Source organism: Eptatretus burgeri, chromosome 14, assembly GCF_056783735.1.
Source record: "Eptatretus burgeri isolate ZD-2024b chromosome 14, Ebu_testis_v1, whole genome shotgun sequence".
NCBI lineage: Eukaryota > Metazoa > Chordata > Myxini > Myxiniformes > Myxinidae > Eptatretus > Eptatretus burgeri.
Window position 1 is genome coordinate 266,018 of NC_140974.1, and position 23,527 is coordinate 289,544.

The 23,527-nt window shown below is 43.4% G+C and overlaps 2 protein-coding genes and 1 long non-coding RNA gene across 7 annotated transcripts in view; 1 reads left to right on the forward strand and 2 right to left on the reverse strand.

Moving 5' to 3' along the window:
* The first annotated feature begins 3,587 nt into the window (after positions 1–3,587).
* The window catches only part of LOC147012522 (uncharacterized), a 29,549-nt gene continuing 9,609 nt past the window's right edge, over positions 3,588–23,527 (forward strand). For 2 of the 3 annotated variants that reach the window (XM_085853506.1, XM_085853508.1), the window contains exons 1-4: positions 3,588–4,511; positions 11,970–12,106; positions 13,272–13,352; positions 16,853–17,030. In XM_085853506.1, the coding sequence (XP_085709632.1) occupies positions 12,024–12,106; positions 13,272–13,352; positions 16,853–17,030 (342 nt within the window). In that variant the 5' untranslated portion in view covers positions 3,588–4,511; positions 11,970–12,023. The remainder of the gene's footprint in view (positions 4,512–11,969; positions 12,107–13,271; positions 13,353–16,852; positions 17,031–23,527) is intronic. The other variant, XM_085853507.1, reaches the window with a different exon arrangement.
* On the reverse strand, positions 6,696–8,437 carry LOC147012523 (uncharacterized). The gene has a single exon (XM_085855741.1). It carries the CDS (start codon positions 8,248–8,250, stop codon positions 7,165–7,167), a length of 1,086 nt encoding a protein of 361 aa, XP_085711867.1. The 5' UTR covers positions 8,251–8,437; the 3' UTR covers positions 6,696–7,164.
* Positions 14,207–23,527, reverse strand: part of LOC147012524 (uncharacterized) — a 78,150-nt gene continuing 68,829 nt past the window's right edge. The window contains exons 2-3 of one of the 3 annotated variants that reach the window (XR_015050983.1): positions 16,604–16,728; positions 14,207–14,652 (exon numbers count right to left, since the gene is read on the reverse strand). This is a non-coding gene — a long non-coding RNA (uncharacterized LOC147012524). Of the gene's footprint in view, positions 14,653–16,290; positions 16,810–23,527 lie in introns of those variants that run through there. The other 2 variants (XR_015050984.1, XR_015050981.1) reach the window with 2 other exon arrangements.

Below are 23,527 nucleotides of genomic sequence, written 5' to 3' on the forward strand. Positions count from 1 at the left end.
TATATATATATATATATATATATATATATATATATATATATATATATATATATATATCGTTGATGGACTGACAATGATTCTGCGAAACGTTGCGTCACGAGCTCTTTTGGACGAGCTTCAAGGTTTCTGCTGAATAACAGAAGATGTTTTTATCGTTGCAGGTGCACGATGGGATACCCAGTCAGGCTCACTGGCCGAATCACGTCCCAAGGAGCTGACACCGTCGATGCCGGTCATCCTTGTGAAGGCCGTGTTAGTCGATCGCCAAGACAGCCGAACCGTGTACGAATGTCCCGTGTACAAGACTCAAGAGCGTGGGCCGACTTACGTGTGGACTTTCAGTCTTCGTTCAAAGGATAAGGCCTCAAAGTGGGTGCTGGCTGGTGTCGCCTTGCTTCTCCAGGTGTGAACAGGTGATGTGATTGAAGGCTTCAAAGTGGGTGTTGGCTGAATCGGAATTAACGTTCCACCGCACGTCTGCCTTCCCTTCCCCTCCCTCCTCTGTCCCCCTTTCCCCCTCCACCTCCTGTGTAAAAGAGCCGTTGTGTTCCACGATGACTGTCCAGTGGCCTTGACATCTGATGTGTTGAAGTGTTTTGAAAGTTTTTGATACCCACCTGTGGTATCCCCTTGCCAGGTGATTGATTCGTGACGAATGAAAGTGCTGTGCCCACCTTTTTGTGCCAGTTTTGAGTTCAGTTAACTGTGAAGCCAAGAAAGTGTGTCTCCATTGCTGATCACATGACTCCATTAACAGTTTGAACTTCTTTCACCAACAGCTGTTTCTATGTCATGTTTAACATTTTTAAGTCTTTGAGCCTTTCTTATTCCTCTTCTTGTTTTTCTTCTTCTGTCTTCTTCATCCTTTGTTTGTTTTTTTTCCTGACGCCAGGAAGGCCTTAAAATTGGAATTCATAGCAAGGTGTGCAAGTTCTCAGAGTTGGTTCATGAACTGCTGATCCACTGCTGTTACAAACAACCTTCAATTGCTCGGACCCGTGGGTTTTAAATAAATAAATAAATAAATAAATAAGAGAGAAATGAAAGACGGTGGTTTGAAATAATTATTTGTTTTCCAATTGTGACGTTCGCATTGTTCGTTGTACGTGCTCGTTTCAATCGACGGAGGCACGGTCGGAGTACCCGAGGAACGTTCGGAGCACGGCTTCCCTGTCCCGACGCAAACGAGGCACCGCAGCATCTCCGTCGCTCTTCCAGGTAAACGCGATGACCTGAAACCGTGCACCTTGATTTCAGGTGAACACCTTTTCCCATCCTTTGTGGATGTACCGTTCACCAAGTCCCGATTTGTGTTAAAAGGAGAGGAAGATGTTCGTGTATCGTTACCATGGAGCTGCGGTGAGGTGTAAAGCCAACCCATCCATCCATTGGGACCATGCTCTGTGCAGAGCGGCCTAAAGCAGTCTCCTTTGGCAGTGGGTACAATCCTGGACGGGTCGCCTCTCCGACACAGGATACCAGCAAGCTGGCACTCATTTTGCCGACCTCGGAAGGATGAACCCACCTGTTGAAGAAGAGAACCCACCAGGTAGAGACAACCCACCTGTTGTTAGTTAACAGCACGACAGGGGCTCAAACTCAAGGACCTTAAGATCTTAACCGTTAATACAACACGAGGTTTAACATAGCAGATATGAAGATCTTAACACGTACAACAAGAAGGGCACTCGGTCGAGCGCGTACCTCCGCCAGGCTGAACGGTTAACGTTTTGTATTCCACGAAGAGGCCAGATCTGCATTCGGACCTGAACCAAAATCTAATGGGCTTGTTCTTGTCACCGACTCAACTCACCACCAAGTTTTGTCATCATCTGACCACAACGTTTTGAGAGATCATCCCACGTGTATCGTTTTTGGCCCAATCTCTCACCGGTGAAGAATTAAAAACTTCTCCTGTCCGGATCTGGATTTGGATCTTCGCCAAAATCGAATCGCTTCGTCCTCGTCACACACTCAACCCGTGCACCAAGTTTCGTCCGAATCCGTCCACGGCCTTTTGAGATTTCCTGCTCACATACACACACACAGACACACACACACACACACAGACACACACACACACACAGACACACACACACACACACACACAGACACAGACACAGACACAGACACAGACACAGACACAGACACAGACACAGACACAGACACAGACACAGACACACACACACACACACGGTTGTAAAGAAGCTGCGTCCACCTTCGGTTGGTGGAGGTAACAAGAGTTTGTGTTTTCCAAGATGAAGGAGAAAGCTGGAGAAGGGAAAACCAAAGGAGAATCATTGGGCTCGCTGAGGAAGAGAAAGAAACACAGAATGGAAGAGCAGTCAACTCTGCAGTCGATCTTTCTCAGCAAAGGATGCAGTACCGGTGACCATGACAACGAACAGTCCCAAGTGAGACAGATGTCCTGATGGAGGGCGGTCGGAGTTGGGATACATCCGGTGATGAAGTTTATTTGAAGTTTGAAGGGAAATTTCTTTGCCCGTGGGGGCTGAAAGGCCTCGTAACTCGATTGGATTCCCACAGTGAAAACGATGCAGGATGAGCGAACGGGTCCTTAATCAATCAACGACCCTTTTGGACTCTCAATCAATCAAAGACCCCTTAAGAAGTCTCAAAAGTGTTGGAAAAGGGTCTTTAAAAGACTATAAAGGTCAAAAGGGTATATAGGGGGTTTAAAGGGTCAGAAGGGGTCAAAAGGTCTATGGGTATGTTCCAAAAGTAGTTGGGGTCTAAAAAGAGATGAAAACGATGTAAATGTTTAAGGGTCTTTAAAGGTCCAGCAATCTATTGGGCCGAATGGTACAAAGGGTACATTCCAATAGTAGTTGGGGTCTAAAGGACTGAAAGTGCCGTCCCCCTCTCTGTCACCCCCAACGCCAACTCTCTCCTCACCTCCCCCTTTCTTTCTCGTTCTTCAAAGCAAGAGGGGATGGATGACGTTCTTACCCCATGGAACTGTCTTCCTGAGTCCGTTGGACTCGAGCTCTTCCCTCCAGGTACTCAAGTCTGCCGCAGAAGACCACCACCTCATGGTCTCTCTCATTCCCACGACTGAGCATCAGTAAACATCGATACCCTGTTCTCACCATTCTCCTTGAGTTCCCTTCCTCCCCACCCTCGGGTGCTGTGGATGATCCACCTGTTATTGTTGTTGTTGTCGTCCCATTGCTCTCCCTTTACACCATTTTGTCCGTCATCCGTTTCTCGCTGTTGTTCTGCTCTTCCATCCATGAGCCGATACACCTGTATATCTAAATAAATAAATAAATGACAAATTCCCTTCCCACTAACGATGACCCCCCTGGCCCACATTCTCGATCGTTGGACTTGAGCAGAAGTTGAGGCTGGAAAGGATCACACAAATCCCTCAAGGTATATTCTTTGAGACCGACAACCCCCCCCCTTCCGTCCCCCCTATTGTTAAACCATCCAATAAATCTTGAGAACTGAATAATAAAACACAGCACAGGCTTTCTTTTGGAAAAAATAAACTATTTCACAGAGTCGGGCAAAGGCAAAGTCATTTCATTAAAGCAGGTAACAAGTAAGAGACAGGTCGGGATGAGAATTCGCATCACAAATGACAATGGTCTTAAAGTGCTCTGTGGAGGGTTTCCAGGACGAGAGTTTGTACATCTTGTGTCGAAAAAGGTCTTCCGCCTCCACCTCAAAAACAACAACAAAAAAACCCAATGAACCAGTTAACAATCGAACTACAGAACAACCAAGAAAAACTGTCCATAGTATTGATGAAAGACGAAGAAGAAAAGGTCTTCCGTAGGCCCAAAGGTGAATGACGAAAAAGGTAAACAATTCATTTTCAGAATGTCAACACTTAAGGCTTTCCATGTGATGTCCCAGGAAGGCCAAAGGATATCCCAGTGTTTCCGCGTGTTGTTACCAAGTTGCCATCTTGTCTCGGATCACAGTTGTTGGTGGGTTTTTGTGGTTGAACAGACGTTTCACTCTCCTGCTGTTATGTAGTCCGGCTAAACGATGACGAGCATTCTGATAAGAAAACAGAATTGGGGAGGGGAAGAGTGACGTCATAACGATGACAATTATTAAAATTATTCCACAAACACGAAAACGTAATAATTTATGTTACAAACATCAACGGTTGTGTGACAAACAGACATAACCTGCTTCAGTGACGGAGATTAATATAGTTTAGTTATTTCTTCATGAGAATGTTTTAGAATAAGTGTGAAGTAATTAAATGTGTTCCGAGACGTGCGTCACTTTTCTGTTATGGACGAGCAAAGGTACCTGACGTTGCTAGGCAACGCCGGATCCCTCCTCACACCCCATCCCCTCCATCATCCCAACCCTCCCCGTGCCTCCTCCCCACCTCTTCCCCGTGACATCTGGTGGCTCGTGTGTTTATAAGTCATGAATTGTGAGAAAATGACTGTTTTCATCCCCTAGTGAGGTGTCGCGTGGTTGAAACACTCCATTGAAATGGTTGATAAAGAACGGCAAGCTTGGTGAGTGATTCGCGATTGCCGATCGGTCATCTTAAACACCGTGCACCCGGAGATGCCCGGAATGTCAAAAAAGGCTGAATTGGACAAATGAACATTTTTATGAGTCAGGACTGCTGCTGAGGTCAATAAAGAGGTTAAAATTTTGAAATTTGGTTTCGTTTGAGAGATTCTCGAGGTTATGACATGCGCGGAAATGAAATAAAGTCACGAACTCTGGCGTTTATAAGCATTGCTACGTATCCAGCGATTCGTAGGTATGATGATCAGACATTCGAGAACATGAGTGAGGAAAGAAGAAAAAAACACTTTATCAGTAAGAAACCGTTGCGGCTTGTTCCAAGTCAAGGCATTGTTGAGCAGGCCAAAAAACATGGCGGATTAAGATCCAAGCAAGGGAGAGTGTGGTGGAGGTGTTTAAATTAACCCAAACACCCAGTTTTCACTCAATCACTCCCTTGGAGTTCCCTTAGTATGCCTGCAAAGTTTCAGGCTGATAGGTTTCATGGTTTTGGAGTTATGGGGGAGACACACTGACACAGTGACATTTATTATTTTATTAACAGATGTCCAACCTCTCCTAATGTTTCTTTGTGAAACCGCTATCCCTTTTGATCGATTTATTTGGTGTTTTATCCTTCGGAATCGATCATTCATGTTCTTGTGCAGTGTCTGCGAGGCCTGGACGTGGCAGGTTTGGCACGACAATGGAAGGGCTAATTACAGTGCCTTCAGAAAGGATTCACACCCCTCAACTTTTGTCACATTTTGTTGTGTAACAGCCTGAATTTAAAATGGATTTAATTTTTTTTTAAATTGTCACCAATCTACACAAAATAGCCCAGAATGACAAAGTGAAAACCTCACCTGGATCAGGAGCAACAGTCACTCAAACCCCCCCCCCCCCCACACAAACCTCCTGAGACCCTGAATTTTTGGATGTCCTGAACAAACTTTGGTGCGTCACGGGTGATGAAGGTTGTGGTCATGTTTCATCGAAGTCACGTGTGTAGGATGTTAAAGGCCGTGTGGGACGTTTGTGCAATTTATTTTCGTGGGCCTTCCAGGTGAGGCCGTTGGCCAAGAGGAATGGTCGTTTGGCCAAGAGGAATGATCGTACACTGTGTATTTTGCAGTAATAGGCCATTGAGTGCTGTTTGCTTGAGGAGGAAAAGAAGGAGTCAAGGAAAATGGAATGTCCAAACCTGGATGATATTGTCGTTATGATCAAGTTGTCCGAGATCTAGATCCTGCTTTCCCGAATTGGCTGCAGGACAGGAGTGCCATCTGATGGGGATCAATGGGATGACAGTGGCGAGGAGTACAAATTGGTTCAGGATGATGTTGAGGACAAACGGGGGAAGGAAAGAGAAAGCAAAACATGATTTGAGAAGAGAATGCATGAATGAACGAGAGATTTGTAAGAATTGTATTTCATAATTCAACATACAGTTAAGTGCAGTACACAAGGTGTATCCACCACACGTGCACCTGATTATTAATTACCTTGAACTTGATGGGTACATGTAAGCTTCGACTCCACCTTGGTGATCTCATCGAGGTAAATGAGTGACATGGTGGATGAGGAAGGCTTTTCATCCCCTTCTCCCAAACGGTGGTTTCATCCCCGACTACTTCCTGAATTTGTAATTGGTTCAGTGTTCAGGTGATAACTCACCGACTCCACGTGGAAGACTGTCAAACGGTTAACGTCCACCATCGACCAGTGCCATCAGGCGGGTCCTCCGGTTATGGTCCATCTGAGGGACGGCGGTAAACATCGATACCTCGTCCTATGTGAGAAACACCAGGATAGTAGTTTACAGCTGGGTCAGGATTTGAACCAAGGCTCGACAGCTCAGTGCAAGTTCGCAAAACCCCAATGGACGACAGGTAATTAGGCTCGTGGCCAAATTAAAAAAGGGGCCTAAAATTGTGAGAAACCCCTACCCACGGTAGAACAAGTCACAACCTATTTTTTCTTGAAGAGGGATGTTTGGGGAGTTAGAAAATCTTGGTTGTGAACCTGAGATCATTGCACAACATTTTGAAAATCACGTTTACATAATATGTACCACTGCAGACTGCAAAAATGGATTTAATCGCCACAGATTTTGGCTCATATATTTGTTAATACTGGTGCTACAAACACAATTTTGGTAACAAAGTGTGCGGAATGATGACATATATATCTGTAAAAACCATTTGTGATGTAACAAAGGCTTTTGTGTGACCTACAGGCAAAAATAGTGGAATTTTACTCAACAAATCAGCTTCGGGTTTACCAATAAATATCAACAAAAAACATTAATTACTTCAAAAAATATTCGACTTGCAATCACACTTGTTACATCAACATAATCCAAGTTTAGTTACCCTTTGAAAAATATATATATCTAATGATATAATTGTCACTGAAATTATATAGTTATAACTGAAATCGTATGTCGCCCCACTAATGCTGACCGATAGAAATCCCGAGGCAGATATGCAACATGAAGAATTGACTTAAGATTCTGACACAATTGTCAAAGTGACTTTTACAGACATCATGTTGATCTAAGCTATTTCACATATGACGATAATAAATTCATAACATGCACTGTAACTTATGTACATCTATTACATGAAGTAATACATGTAATACATTTAAAGTTCAGTCACGCTGTTCATCAGTGCTGTCGTCAAAGACAACAGAATCATCAACATTTGGACAATCGTCTGCACTACACGAGCAGAATTCAGTGCAGCTCAGTCCTGCAGAGATACAATGACATGCTCTGCTCTGCCTGCAGTCATCGTCGGTGCAGCGAAGGTTTTGAAGAACTTTGGGGATGTAAATATCCTCCGAGGCAGTTTGATCAACAGCCACAGACGTGAGGAAACGTCTCACCTCATCATAGGACACACGGTGTCCTAATTCATGAAGCATGTCAATGAGATGCTTGCTTCCCAATTCATGATGAACCTGCAAGGCCAAACCAAGCGTTATTGTGGAGTACACTCTACGGCTCTGTGATATTATATTGTGACAAATGGCGATCGTCCTCAGGTTGTTCTTCATAACACCTTCATCACTACAGCTGGTTACATTCGTGTGTGATTTCTCACTGGTGCACCACTGAATAAAGTCGTAGAGTGTATTAGGAACAAATTCTGCAGAGTGCTGAATATCTGTTTCCTCGACAGGTGCATACATATTTCCAACATGCTCGATATCAGCCATGTGCTTCCTCAGGATACCAGCTGCAGCATTCAAAGTATGCATTTCACTATCTGTGGCTGATGGTACATCGGACGGGATGTCTTCATATTGTGGTTCATCAGTCATGCTCTGCAGAATCGTGGCTTTTCTCAGGGCATCACATAAGGCCACAGAAGAAGAGCATATGATGTCAGTGTGGCCATCAAATGTTACACCGACTATTTGGTCACCATAATATTTAGTTAATCGCTCCTTCAACTTCCAAGTTTTATACTGTTCTGCATTCGTTGCACTCAGTGAAACCAAATATCCAACGTATTCATCTTTCAGATGAACGAGGGTTGTCACTGTCTTAGTTTTGGAGAACACAGTTTGTTCCAGATAACATTTCAGTTCATCATGTAATGTGCCCATTGTTTCCACTCCTGATTTACGAATTGCAGCAGTGATGTTCCTTTCTGAAATATAGTGTGAATAGCATAACCTGTGGTACTTGGCATCATAGGTAAACAAATCTGGAAAGGCAAGCATGCGCATGTGTATTTTATTGTCTTGTCTTTTGTCAGCTGCTGCCAGAACTTTTTCTCTGGTGGACTGTCCAGTTCCTGTAGATACCGGTGTAAGCTTGTTTCTGGAAGTGTTGGATTTTCCACAAATGAAGCAGTTAGTCCTGATGTCAAACCCAGCTGTTTCATTTCTGCTGATTCTTGTGTGTTCTGTTGCCACAGACGTGCATGGCTGCTGGTCACTGTCACTGGGGTTGCATGTGGAGATATTTGACTTGCTGGTATACTTGGCCCGACACGATTTGTGGAATGATACTTTCAAATCAAGACTCAATATGTCTTGTTGCAAAGGCCAGATACTTTCGTAAACGTCTTCTTTTCTGATTTGACTTGCTTTCAAGATTGCACTCAAACCATTAAATGTTGGGTTCTTTACAACTTCTTGCTTTTTAGGGTTGAGGGGTTTAAAGCATATGATGCAGTGATCAGTGTCAATTTTACGACGCTTCACAACAGGTGGTTCCAGATCCATAATTGCAGATCAATTGTCAGCACAAGCATCTGAAATGAAATAATTAAAGATAAGTATATATCAGTAGTTTTAGAAAAAGGCAATCAAGCTCAAAATTGATTTTCTGCAACTGGATTTAAAATCATTCTTGTTTGGTTAGTGCATATACATGTATTATAAATTAATCAATGTTGGTTACGTTTAGGGGGGGTGACATATGATTTCGGTAATAACTCGATTAATTCAACTGATTTATCTTTATGAGTTATATTTCTAAAAAGGAGAATGATAGAGGGTTATTTTGATGTAATATGTAGTAACACAACTCAAATACTTATGAAGAAATTAATTGTTTACTTGATATTTATTGGTAAACCAGAAGCTGATTTGTTGAGTAAAATTCCACTATTTTTGCCTGGAGGTCACACAAAAGCCTTTGTGACATCACAAATGGTTTTTACAGATATACATGTCATCATTCCACACATGTTGGTACCAAATTTGTGTTTGTAGCACCAGTATTAACAAATATATGAGCCAAAATCTGTGGCGATTAAATCCATTTTTGCAGTCTGCAGTGGTACATATGTAAACGTGATTTTCAAAATGTTGTGCAATGATCTCAGGTTCACAACCAAGATTTTCTAACTCCCCAAACATCCCTCTTCAAGAAAAAATAGGTTGTGACTTGTTCTACCGTGGGTAGGGGTATGCCACCCAAAACCTCATTTGGCCACTCGCCAAAATGTGATGAGAATGTTTGTGGCATAAAGTTTCCACCAGAAATCAAAACTACCCAAAGCCAACAAGGTCTTTCTCCGTTTCTCAATGGAGCACCACTCTCCCCTACGGGCTGGCACTCCAGCATCATATATATATATATATATATATATATATATATATATATATATATATATATATATATATATATATATATATATATATATATATATATTGTGGTTGACGAAATTCGCAAACCACCATTCAGGTCCCTTAGGTGAGATATCTCTGTAAGTATATGTGTAGTTAGGCCCAAACCCGTTGTTTAGAGGGAATAAATGTCATTCATGCGGGCTGCGACCCTTCTAGATAGCCGTTTTTCTTTTACTATCTTTATTTTGGACCAGCCGCCATTACTACCACCACCAACCACGTCTCAACAGCCATCACACAACAACCACCAACCGCAACGCCGCTTCACAACAACAGCCACAACCTTTACCGTCACAACTCGCCCTCGCAACCATCGCATCACCACTATTCCCGCGCCACTTGTGGGCACCGATACTGGACTCGTGCAGGGCGCGCACCGAGCAGCGGGTGCAAAAGCGCCGGCCTTTCCGAAGAAAACGGATCAAAAACGACTCACGCCCACTTCTGTTCCGTCCTATCGGTGAGCGTGGGGCGATTTGGCCCCGCCTCCAGGTACGTTGGAGTGTGGTCGCTATATGCAAATTCATGGATCAAAAAGCATTCACGCCCACTTTTCCTCGGTCCAATGGGGAGCCAGTTAGAGGGGAAGGGTCGGAGGTAAAGGGTCAAAGGTGAAGGAGCGAGGCCACGGGGGATATAAACGGCTGCGTTCGTCAGTCAAGGCAGTTCGCAGTTAGGAGTTGTCGGTGGAGCTGGGAAGAAGTGGTAGTAGTCAGAGTGAAGAGGACGGAGCTGTGGAGAGGTGGCGGCGGCGAAGGCGGTCGAGGGGGTGCTCGTGTCGGAGTCGGGGAGCTGCGGAGGGAGAGGCCGGCGGCGCGACCGAGGTCGTGGTGGAGACGCTCGTCGCGGGACCCGAGACAGGGAGATATCCTCCCTCCCCGAGCATCAACAACCCCTCCTGTTCCCCCCGCGCTGAGATAGTGCGAGAAGGGGGCCCCGTCCCCACCCCATACCAGGCAGTCCCAGCGAGGCCCGCGGAGTCGGGGCACCAGCGCCATTTCGCGGCTCATCACCAGACGGGTAGGCCTGACGCGGTCTCGGCCCCAGGCCCGCCTCATCCTTGAGGGTGGTCCTTTTCTTTTGCTTTGGGTATATGTGTTGTCGGCGCCGTCTGTGAAGTAAAACTGCATAAGTGTTGCCGTGTGCTCGTATAGTGGTTAGTACTCTGCATTGTTGCATTTGCTTTTTGTGTAATATTGTGTTTCTTCTTCTTTTACATTTGCTTTTGGTGTAATTGTATATGTGTGCTTTCCGTTCATCGCGAAATAAATGTGCTTTATGTTGAACTGTTTTCCCGTTTCGCTTCGTCTTTTCCTCTATTGAATCTCCATCTTACTTCACGTAAAGGGTTGGTCGTGGGCTAAAACGCCCGATAATCGAACCGTCGAGGCCGACGATAACACCGCTCGGTTATCCCGATAGTACGGAACGGGTCGCTTAAAGTGGCCTGTGTCCGAAGTCGACCTGCGGCGAGGTGCGATCGCCCGGTCTACCCTCCGTGTGGGTACTTAGGTAGGTCGAATTTGGCGAGCAACCCTATCCCACGCGGGGGGCCGATTGGCACGATTGTGGTGAGGCCGAAAGGTCCACCCGTGACTAGTTCCCGGCGTTAGTCCGAGAGGGTCACGACTGGATTGTCCGTCCGGTGGGCGACGTGCCGCGATTCGGGTTACGTGGCCGTTCGCGCGCCGGCGGGCACGAATGCGCAACTATATATATATATATATATATATATATATATATATATATATATATATATATATATATATATATATATATATATCTCTCTCTCTCTCTCTCTCTCTCTCTCTCTCTCTCTCTCTCTCTCTCTCTCTCTCTCTCTCTCTCTCTCTCTCTCTCTCTCTCTCTGTCTGTGTGTGTGTGAGTGTGTGTGTGTGTGCGCGCACGCGCGCGCTCCATCTCTTCCACGAGGGTCTACTTTGTTTACAAAAAGACATTGCAGAACCAAAGATGCTCTAGAGATTCCAAGACGCACTCTTAAATGTTTTATTTTTCATGATCATCCAATAAACACGCAAGTTTTGTCACGACACCGGAAATGGCAATCATTGGATCATCATCATCGGGGTCACATGACTCCTCAACAACTATCCAATATGCTCGGTCCACCTCTAATTTGTCTCTCGTCCAGTCTCACTTCTCAGAGGACATTTAGAATATTTGTAAATGGATGAAAGTGAACAACAGGTAAACAATGAGATGACCTCACAATTACCAATTGTTATGACATCATTGTCCATATCAAGAATTGTCTGCCATCTTTATTTTTCTTTGTGCGATGATAGAACGCCGGACAGTGTGAAGCGTGTGCCTTCGCTGACCCTGATTCTCTGGACTCGATGCTTCAACCTCAGCTGCTGTTCCAGACGGATGGCTTCACAGAGAATTCTGAGGAAGAGTTTGGAGAACTCAAGGCCTTGGGGTGTGTGTGCGTCATTGCTGGTTTCTTTCAACGCGAGATAAGACTTGCTGTGTTTAAAAAAAAAAACAAAAAGTTGTAGAACTCGGGCAGCTCGGCGCTTTCTCATTGGCGAATAATATCCACGTGCTCAGTGGTAACCCAGTCTCATGCAAGGTTTGTTTCCCCAAAATTGATGGAGTCTAGTTATATTACCTGGGTAAATAAAGCGAAAGGAATTGAAGTCATGGTCACCAGTCCCAAAGCAAGTCCTGACAGGTGAGGACGCAGGTACGCATCAAATTGAGACGACTTGCATCATTGGGGGGTTTGAACCCAATTCACCTGAAGGCCAAAAGTTGTAGAATTATTTAGTACTTTGGATAAAACTTGAGCTGGTGCTTTTCTGAAGGACTAGGACTTCCGCATCAATGTATTGGGACTCGAGTGAGTTTTTGTGTTTTTTTTGTACACTCAACGTACATTGTGGATGGACACACAAAAGGATGATATATATATATATATATATATATATATATATATATATATATATATATATATATATATATATATATATATATATATATATATATATATATATATATATATATATATATATATATATATATATATATATATATATATATATATATATATATATCGGGCGTATAAAAAATAATGTGGTAGATAAAAACATTAGAAAGGAAAAAATAACGTGCACCAAAAACTTTAACATTTTCACGCTCACGCTCACGCTCTCTGTTCTTCGAACAGCCAAACTAAAAATGAAAGAGTAAAACTCAACGTAAATTGTCGGGGGAACATAACTGTGAATAACTGGTCGGAGAGAGTGCCGATCAGTTATCCACATGAGTTGATCACCGAACCGGAATCCCCCGAATTCCTTCCTGAGAGTTTCTCTGCATCCATTATAATGTCCACCCCATCCATTCTTTCTTGCCTCCATTCCTCCCCACACCCACTTTTGTCCAAATCTGCCTCCATCTTGTCTTTTAACTTCACGGCTGGTACCCCCACCCTCTCCACTTTACCGTTTGTTCTGTTGCATCCTGATGGGTTCAATGTACTAGTTCTTCCATGAGCCTTGACTTTATGTACCCCTCCCCCTCCCCCCACCAAAAATAAAGTTTTATTCAATCTGATTTGAAAATCCCATTCTTCCCTCCAGGGCTTTCAACCTCATCTCGAAGATTTTAACATTCACAGTGCAGAGATCAAAGCTTTGGTGTTGGACTTCTTTTCAATTGAGGTACCATGATCCTTTGATAAAAAGTAATTTAATATTACCTTTGATATAGCTACAAAGGCTTCGGCACTCTATCAAGTGATTAAAAAATAATTACAAAAAAATAAAAGTTTGTTTTTCAAAATTTTCAAAAAAATAATTATTATCCCGAAATCACCGACTGATGAACTTCTGAAAGTTTGACGAAGATCCGTTGGGCCCTTTCTGAGAAAAATGTCGTCAGACAGCCGGACGAACCTCTTTCTTATAGTCGAGAAGATGAACTTTGCATCATTAATCGAATGGCACAACCAACTGGTGTTGTCCGAGTCAAGCCTGGTATCCCAAGCCACGACTCCACGATCTCAGTCCAGGACAACCTTGATAATTTCTCACCAACATGCCCAACGAAACGTGGACTCACCCACAAAGACTTTCAGACTCTGTGTCAGAACAGTTGGAGCATGAACCCTGAGTCTGGCAGGAAGGCGGTTTAATTCCGACCGTGGCAGAATCACACACACGACTAAAAAAATGGTACGCTCTGCTTCCACGCTGGACGCTCAGCATTGAAAGGATATGGCGTGGACAAACCCCGTAGGTTGGAATCCATGATGAGGAAATCTCTCGACTGCCCCACTGATGCGGCGAGTTAAGTGACGTCAAAAAAGATGGCAGTGCCCTCGGGAAGTGACGTCACTCACCCCAAGCTCAGCGGCCGTATTTGTGCGAAATTGTCCGGTGCTGTCTCGTGTATTTGTCTGCACGTGTGTGCACGATTTGTGTTGCAGATCCTCCACGAACCTTGGCCCATACCCAGAGAATATAACAAAGAGCCTTTGTATCTGTTGGCAAAAGCCGCAGGGGTGAAAGGTGGGTTCTCAGTTTGGGAACATTTATTGGCACAACATTTGTCAATTTTAACGTTCAGTACATTATGGTGACGGACAAAAAGCAGTCCTTTCAGCAAATCTCCAATTAAGCCAAAAATCTCAAAACGTGATGTTTGATAAACGTGATGATCATGTCACACTTGTACATTTAGTTTTCAGTTCGGTCGTCGGACGATCCTCAACCGACATGATGTAATCGGTTTCTCATGCATGGATCAGAGAGTTCCTTCTCAGGTGTGTTTGTAGCTCTGAACGGGTCACGTGACCTCACCAGCTGCTGGTGTACTTGATGGAGATGTGTGGAAAGCTATTTCTCAGTTGGATGGCCACCGCCTTGTCCAACAGGGGGCAGAATGAAATGTCGAGGAAGCACATGTGCTGACAGGTATCGAGCAGGTGGAAAACCCCTCCAGATGTCACCAGGGGAGCACCTGCCACACGCACGTGGATATTATCGCTTTGATGAATGACAAACAAGGGTGAAGAGAGCTCAGTTATCTGGAGCTTAGGTATACAGTTTACACAGTTCTAAACTACAGTGCAACAGCACTCGGAAGAGCGGCACATAAACATCCACCAGGCTGAACAGTTGGGTCGCCGAAATAGGTGACCCTTATTGTCAGTAATTCTGTCTGTTTGTTCGTTTGTCATCAGCATAATTGGTAGTAAACGTTGGCCGATTTTGACCAAACTCGGGTGGTAGGTACATCTTATGACCAAGTGCTTTGGGAATTGTGATGGTTGCTAGGGACGCTTTGGTCCCCTAGCAACAGCCGAAAATCCTTCAAAATCGGTACCGTTCACGAGAAATCAATTCCGAAAGCCATTATCCCACGTAGTCTAATGAAATTTGGCATGCATCATCTACAGGTGATGCTCTACCAAATATATTCCGGTTTTTGTGATATATGGAATACTTTGCCTGCAGCACCCCCTACAAATGGGGTATGCCCGAAAATTGAAGGCCCCCAAGCGACCAGGTGAGTGCATCGATCCAAATGAAACTTTGCAGGTTCATAGCACGCAATGAGTACTACAACTTTGCCTCAGGACATATTGACTGATATTGCTTAGGTTAGGGGTCAAAGGGCAAAAATCGATAATATACGAGAGCTGGAGGTGCCTTCGTGCCAAATGCTACTCCTCCTAGGGTTATGGTCAAATGGTCATGAAAATTCACACTAATCATCTGGAATACATTGTGCACAAACGATCGAGCCGGATTTTCGATTTATATCTGTGTTCACCCACAGCACCCCCTCGAATTTTGGGGATTTCCGATATCAAACCGCATTTTCGGTACTTTTCATTCAAATTGATACCGAGTAGTTATCAGAAGATGGAACTCGATGAGATTTGATATACATAATCGCAAGGTGATTCTCTATCCGCCATGTGACATCCATTTTTTTCTTGATCTTATAGTTTCCAAATGGCAACCCTCTCAACTTAGGTGTCCGAGGGCCATTGAGCATTCCCGCTGAAAATTCAAAGTACACTCGCTTCAAGACGGTTGAACCGAATGGAATGAATCTTTACATGCTTATAGACCGTAATGAGTACTACAACTTTACTCATTTGCATAATGACCTATCTCGAGTAGGTCAGGGGTCAAAGGTCAATAAGTGCATTTTTCAGGCAAAATTACCATTCAAGGCACCCTTGCTCCTACACGGGTTAACCGATACGAATGAAAGTTCATAGGTACTTCGTACTCAATGAGTACTAGAACTTTGCTTCAGGACATATTGATCTATCTCGGCTCGGTCAGGGGTCAAAGGTCAATGAGTGCATTTTTCGGGCAAAATGACCATTCAAAGCCCCCTTGCTCATTCACAGGCTAACCGATTCGATTGCAATTTCGTAAGTGCTTAGTAATAGATTAACTCAGATCAGGGGTCAAAGGTCATCGGATGCTCGGCGACCCATGGCTGCCTACCGGCTTGTTTTATTTTTTTGTTACCGCACGCACACCAAGCGAGAGGTGTTCCGGTTAAACGCTTGAGCTCAGATGATAACAGAGACAGGTGATCATCCTCTCTGAGGGAAAGGACATTCCAGGCACTCACCCGAAGGGACAGCCTCAGGTTAACCCAAGGAGACCGTCGTCTGGTGTACGAAACCTGAGCACCACTCGGACACACACGTGACCGTAATCTGACCCGGGAAGGTCACCCCGTGGTTTTCCTCCTATCATCATGAATGGGGGTCCCGAAGGGTCCTGAATTAACTTTTTCCTCAAAACTTGATGGAATCAATCGAAACTTGCACAGACACAATGTCGGGGTTCCCTCATTAATCCCTGAAAGTTTCAGCTTCCTCGGTCAAATCCTCCCGGAGGAGTAGATGATACATACCTACATACCCTACATACCCACATACCCATATAATTATAACTCCGTTATGAAAGGAAGATTGTCGATAAATAGAAAATAAAGAACGATGTTTCGTATCAAGGGAATAATCATCGACGAACTCGGACTCGATTTTCACTTTCACAACACAATCTGAAACACAAACAATCCGTTAAAACGAAACGTTCAATCTTTGTATTTATTTCAAATCATGGACACGTGATGTGGCGGGAACCAATCAGCTCGCGATCTCGCGGTTCGCTTTTTCCCCAAACAGCTCGCGCTCTTCACTCGGTTACCACAGCGTACCGTCCTTCACTCGACACGACGTGCGGTCCACCATGACCCGAGATCTCAGAGCGGCTCCGATGGAGGATACGTGGTCGGTCCGGGAGGTTCTCCGAAAGACCGCAGGTCCATGGTCGGTTCACCCGAGGACAACGGGTCCAGACCCGGTACGTGACGTGCACCCCATACCGAGAACTTGTGTTTCCCGTGCTGATCCGTGCTGTGTACTAACACAGGAACTCATTGATTTAGTGAATGTCACGATATCTGGAGCGGAGCCGGAATTGTTGAATTGTTGTTGAATTGAAAAATAACTCGTTTTGTTTCCATTGCTGAGTCCGCTTTGGTAGCGTTGTCGGTTTCTCCTCGTGAGGTGGTCATGGCTCTGGCCAGTTCGGCCTTGGTTATTGTGACCCAACCAGAATTTCAAATGGTACAACAGCTCGGTCAGGAAGAGCTTAAAACCATCCACGTATCGTCGGTGTGTTACCTTTCCTGATTCTTTGTATGTTTTTCTATTGGTTGTTTGGGTGTATCCATGTCCATGTTTGTTGATGAGGTTATTCAGAGCAAGACAAAATAAGAGGGGGGAAAGACTGTCTCCCTGGAAGATCCCATGCTATATCTTCACATCTGGTATTTCGACATTTCCTTCTGGTGCTGCACTTTCAACGTGGTATTCCAGAGTTCCATTGCTTTCTTCATCAGTTTGATTTCTTGGGATAGATTTTGTATATTTACATGCATTTTATCATCCATGAATGTGGAACACTCGCAAAAGTTATCTTGTGGTCCATCCAGGTGGTGGACAATTTGGTTCCTCGCACTTTAAAATTTTCACTTTGGGCCTTGTTCAGTAGTGGGTGGTGGCCCTTTTGTTCAACCTCGAAAACTTGTTGGGTTCGTTGATGGAACGTAATTTCTGTGATGATTCCTGTTAGAAGTTTGAATGTTTTTTTGTTGACATGTTATTGGCGGGTATTTGTGAGGAAGATGGTTTCTTCAGATTTTTAGATGAGAAATGTGTTTCCTTCTTCAAACCACTCATGAACTTCCTTTTCCTCTTGGATCAGTTGTTTGAATGTCCTGGTGTCGTGATTTTGGAGAGGGTCCGTTGTTTCAACCAGAAGTTTGGAATTCCATGTGGGCCTGGATTATAAAGTTTGATGGCATTTTTAGGTCATCTCTACCGAGATGACCGAATAAAGCCGGACCAAATGTCCATCCGTACGGACGTCCGTCCGTCCGTCCGTGCGTCCGTCAACAATTTTTATTTCCGATCTTGATGAAATTAGGTATGTGGGGAGAGGTCGATGAGTGATACCCAACGACATATTTTTTCCCGGATTTGAGGTCAGGGTCAAGGTCACGAGGTCACCAAAGTTGTGAAAGTCGCCATTTTCAAAACCTCGTCTGTCATTTTAGGAGATATCTGGCAACGGTTCATCGATTATGGTAGTAAAAAACATTATGGAGATGACCGTCACCCCCACACGGGCGTAATTTTTTTAAAGTTGTTTTCAATTTTTTATTTCTTCATCAATAATCACTGAGGACATTTCCTCCACCTCCATGGTGCTTCTTCTTTTCGAAGTCCATGATCCATTCTGCTTCCTTGTTACGTTCCTTTCGATCTCCAAGAATTCCTTTCCAGAATGTTTCTCCATCTTTTATTTTTCAGGGGGAGTTGACACATTCTGCTTTTGTTTCCCTAATTCGTGGAAGAATCTCTTCGGGTCACTCTCAAACATGTGGTTTTGTTTTCTCCTGTGGTTTGCTTCCTCACATGGTGGTGTTTTTAAATTTTTTTTTTTAATGTTTCAAGCTATGATTTCCAGATTGAGTTTGTTTTCACTATCCAAGCACTCGAGGTCTTTGTCTCCAATTTTTTGTTTGCTTTTATTTTTTGAATTCTCTTGTCAGTTTTGGGTTTCTCTTTCCTTTCCTGAACTGTTGTATTTGTCCAATGTGTTCGGTTTGTCTGTGTACGTTTGTGTCTGTCTGTCTATGTGTCCACATCTTCGTATTTTCACTTTAAATATTGTTTTCTCTTTTTCCGTTTGTCCGATGCAAAAAAATGCAAAATTTTAAACATCGAAGGAACTCCCGATGGAGAATGTTTTAATTGTTAACATTGTCATCATATGTCACATGGTATGGCAGCCATATTGAATTACAGGGAAAATTTGTTTCTCATTTTCTCTGAAACCACTCAACGAAAATAATTGAAACTTTGCATGAAACTTTGCACTCCTCATGGGGTATCTTGGGTGATAATGATGATGTCATTAGTGAAGTCTTCTTCCTGCCATGATTGATTGAATTGAAATCCTTCTCTGAAAAATCTGAAACTTCGTTTATCTGATCTATGACCAGACGTGAGTAAATAATATAATTTTTGACGTTCATTACCCATTCCAAAAAACAATGTGATATAATAGGGTGCATGGATGACACGAGCATGTGGGCTATGATAGTAGTGGCCATAATGGTGGGGTATTCAGTTAATAATGGTAATTTTGTTCAGAATGAACATTCAAGGTGAGACTATGTGCTCTCCGAGTGCTCTTCAAGTTGTAAAAGTGATTTATTGATGTTTTTGCTCCATTATTAATTTGCAGAGAAAAAATTTGAAAAGTCTTCAAGTGTCAACTGTTCCTCGTCATTTGACAGAGAAGTTTCTTTCGATCATCACCTGACAGAGACTTTTTGTCAGGATGTTGACAAGTTTCGGGGTGTGTCTACAAACAACAACAACTGCGACAGGTTTATCAATGTCTTGCAACAGGAGAGCCAAAGAAGTGAGAAGACAAACAATTTTGCTGTTTCCAACAAAGACTTCACCTCCTCATCATGTTTAAAAGGATGTGTTGAAATATGCACAGGTGAGACGTCATACAGGTGCACTGTGTGTCAGAAGGGATTTGCTTCTTCTTCATATCTGTTGACGCATCAAACGTTGCACACCGGTGAGAAATCCAACAAGTGTTCACAATGCAGGAAGGCTTTTTGTTCTTCATCAAATTTATATCGTCGTCAAAAAATACATTTGGGGTGTAAACCCTTCAAGTGTTCTGTGTGTAACAAGGCATTTGTTTCTTCATCAACTTTCTCTCGTCATCAAAAAATACACACGAAGATACAACAGAGGTGTGAATACCGTGTTATCAGGGAAATGACCAAATACCGGGATATCGAAAATGAAGTCAAAATAACCTGGAAGTTGAAGAGTGTCGACATTGTGTCAGTGATAGCTGCGGCAAATGGAGTGATGAAGAAGAACCTCTATTAGGTCTTCCAAAATATCCCTGGGAATGAATATTATGACAAACTAACTCGAGTTAGAGACTGTCTGGGGTTCAGTGACGATCCTGAAAATATCCATCGGAACAAAACTCTGAGAAGAAGAAAACTTCACAACTTGCTCGAACAAACATGACCCATTACCAAAATGGAGGTGCATTACACACACACACACACACACACACACACACACACACACACACACACACACACACACACACACACACCCACACCCACATGAATACACTCAACCAATCACACAAATACACTCAAACACACACAATCATACCAACACACAATCACGTTATACATCTTTTTTACACATACATAAACACACACACACACACACACACACACACACACACACACACACACACACACACACACACACACACACACACACACACACATTGCCTGATATACGTATAGATTTTAAACTTGATCTGGAATCCTATTTTGTTTCTCAAACTTTGGGATATCTTTAATCCCATATCTGTGTTTGTTCTTCCTCTTGTCAGAAGTTCTTCACATCACTTGTCAGGGTTTATTCTTTGCACATCCTTACGATCAGGTGTACAGGTGTGAACCATTAAATCGTTTGTTTTTCCCAATCGTTTCAGCCTTCATCTTTGATAACTTTCCCATTATTTATTTTACCAAGTTACACCACTCAAACACAGGTGCATCCTTGGAGATGAATTGCAGCAACAAACTGCAGTTGCGAAGGAGAAAATGCTCTCACATCGAGGGAAAAACCCAAGGAACCTCGTGAATACAGGGGGCTGTGTTTATTTATATAAAAAACACATTGATAAACAACAAAAAGAGCAATCAGAGATTGCAGACCCTCGCCAGAACTTGTTTTGTGTGGTGTTAGTGTACTTTTATGTGGTGTATTTTGTGTGACGTTTGTGTCCTGGTGTGTTACATAATGAATAAGAGACATAATTAGAATTGCCACTTTATAACTGCTGGCAGTGATGACCGGGTTCCAAGAAGTCCCGCTTTGATGCAACCCCACTTTGATCGGACACCTGACCTTGACTCATGAAGTGTTTTTTTATTATTATGAATTATTAAATTGAATTTAGAAACTTGGTCCACTTGGCCGGTGCCGCACCGCTCGAGGACACAGTTTACCTTCACACGGTGGTTTTTCCTTGGCAGGAGACTTGGCGGAATGACCTAAAAGGGTTCAAACGAGACGAAGATAGGTTCGGAAGTAACGAGGTCGAGATTAGACAAGCCGCGAATAGTTCGTACTCAAGGAGTTAGTGTGCATCGATTGTTCTCGAAACAAATCGTTTGTCATTGATATCAAAGCAAACAATAAGTTTTCCGTTCCAGGGAGGAGAGATTATGGTCCATGACGTACAAACGGCAATTGTGAGCAAATAAATATGCCAAGCTGGTAGGCGGACATGGGTAGTCGCCTACCCAATAGAACCTGACGCGATAGGCCCGTTCGATGGGGAATGACCTGAGGATAACGCACAAGAAAATTCAGGATTCCAGCTTCAAGGGTTAATGCTGCAGATTGTTTTTTCGTAAAAATACCCCCACATTTAGAGGTTTTTCGGCCGTTGCAAGGCAACGGAGGGGTCCATAGCAACGGTTCTTTCTCACACATAACTTGGACAAACCATGAACCTACCATACCAGTTTCATGTATATCTGACTCATAGTCTCTGAGATATAACGAACGTCGTTTTTTTATTGTTTTCGACCAGGGTTCATTCAAAGTCTATCTTCTCCGACAGTTTTCATAGGATCCGGCAGGAAATTTTTGACAATATGGCTGAATGTACTGCCCACAGTCGCTCGTGGCCCAATTTTTGATTTTCGAAAAAATAATTTTTTTTTGATTTTTCAAAAATTTCAAAGGCCCTTTGCGAGGCAACGGTGGTGTCCATAGCAACGGTTCTCATTTGCACACAACGAGGTCATGGTATGAACCTCCCAACCAAGTTTCATCGAAATCGCCATTGTATTCATAGAGCACTGGATCGAACAGAGGGACAGCCAAACATCGACGGAAAAAGTGATAATAAGGGTAGAACAAATTTCAAAAAAATATTTTTGAAAAATTTTTTTTTTCGACAAGATCGACCACCCAACATATCGAAGGAAAAACTGATAATAAGGGTAAAACAAATTTCAAATTTTCAAAAAAATATTTTTTTTTTCGATTGGGTCGACTACCCAACAGACAAGCCGGAAGGCGGACATGGGGAGTCGACTACCCAATATAACCTGTCACGATGGGCCCATTCGATGGAGAATGACCTGATCATAAAGCACAAGAAAATTCATGATTCGAGCTTCAAGGGTGAATGCTGCAGATTGTTTTTTCGTTAAAATACCCCCACATTTTGAGGTTTTTTGGCCGTTGCTAGGCAACGGAGGGGTCCGTAGCAACAGTTCTTTCTCACACATAACAAGGACAAGCCGGGAGGCAACATCATGGCTGCTCGCTCTAGATGGAAAGATGGCCGACGCGACTTGCCGATATTCATGTACATGCTATCAATCAATTTAGCACAATAAATATGATTATCACAGCCCTCTTCGTTTGCGCCCAGAAACCCGCCTTGTGAAATTTCAGGCATGTTTCCAAAGAGACTCTAACAAATGGCAGCCTTGGTAATTCCATTTATCTATTCGCCAAAGATTTTATTTTTTTATATGATGCTGTAAGACATTCTCCTTGGGCACAAAAAAACAGGTCCCTGGAGGTCCAGTTTCGGAGGTATTGATTTTTTTGTACAGTCCACAATAAGTGTACGATGTACGATAAAGTATTTTAGCTGTTGCTAAGCAACGGAGGTGTGCATAGCAACCATTCATTTTTGTGTACATGCTAGCCACGTTGTACACATTTCACCCAAGTTTCGTCAAAATCAGACTCTTTCTCTTAGAGATATTCGCAATTAACCGTTTCTGAAATGTTCGACATGTACTCGCCCAAAACCTATCTCCTCCTACAAATATTTTTTGTTAGGGCTGCAAATTGGCATGAAGGGAGAAAAATAGATTGCACACAGAACTCTAAGCTTCGATTTTTCGATTTTGTTTTTGATTTTTTTCGATCTTTTGACCACTTCAAAGGGCTGTTGCTAGGGCCTGGGGCCCCATATTCGGAAGCACAAGATTCCCAGAAATATTGGTCCCACCGACCAAATTTCATTGGAATCGGTTGAGTGGTTTAGCCCCTCGGCTTGACCAAAGTTTCGCGGACAGACAGACAGATGGAAATGTCCAGAATAAGGGTGCTCTAAGAGCAGCCAATAAGGGAAGAACAAATCTCAAAAAAAAAATATTGAATTAAATTTTTTCTTTTCGACTCGATCGACCACCCAAC

Coding starts and splice junctions, on each gene's coding strand:
- LOC147012523 (XM_085855741.1), bottom strand. CDS start 8,250: ATGCGCATGCTTGCCTTTCCAGATTTGTTTACCTATGATGCCAAGTAC.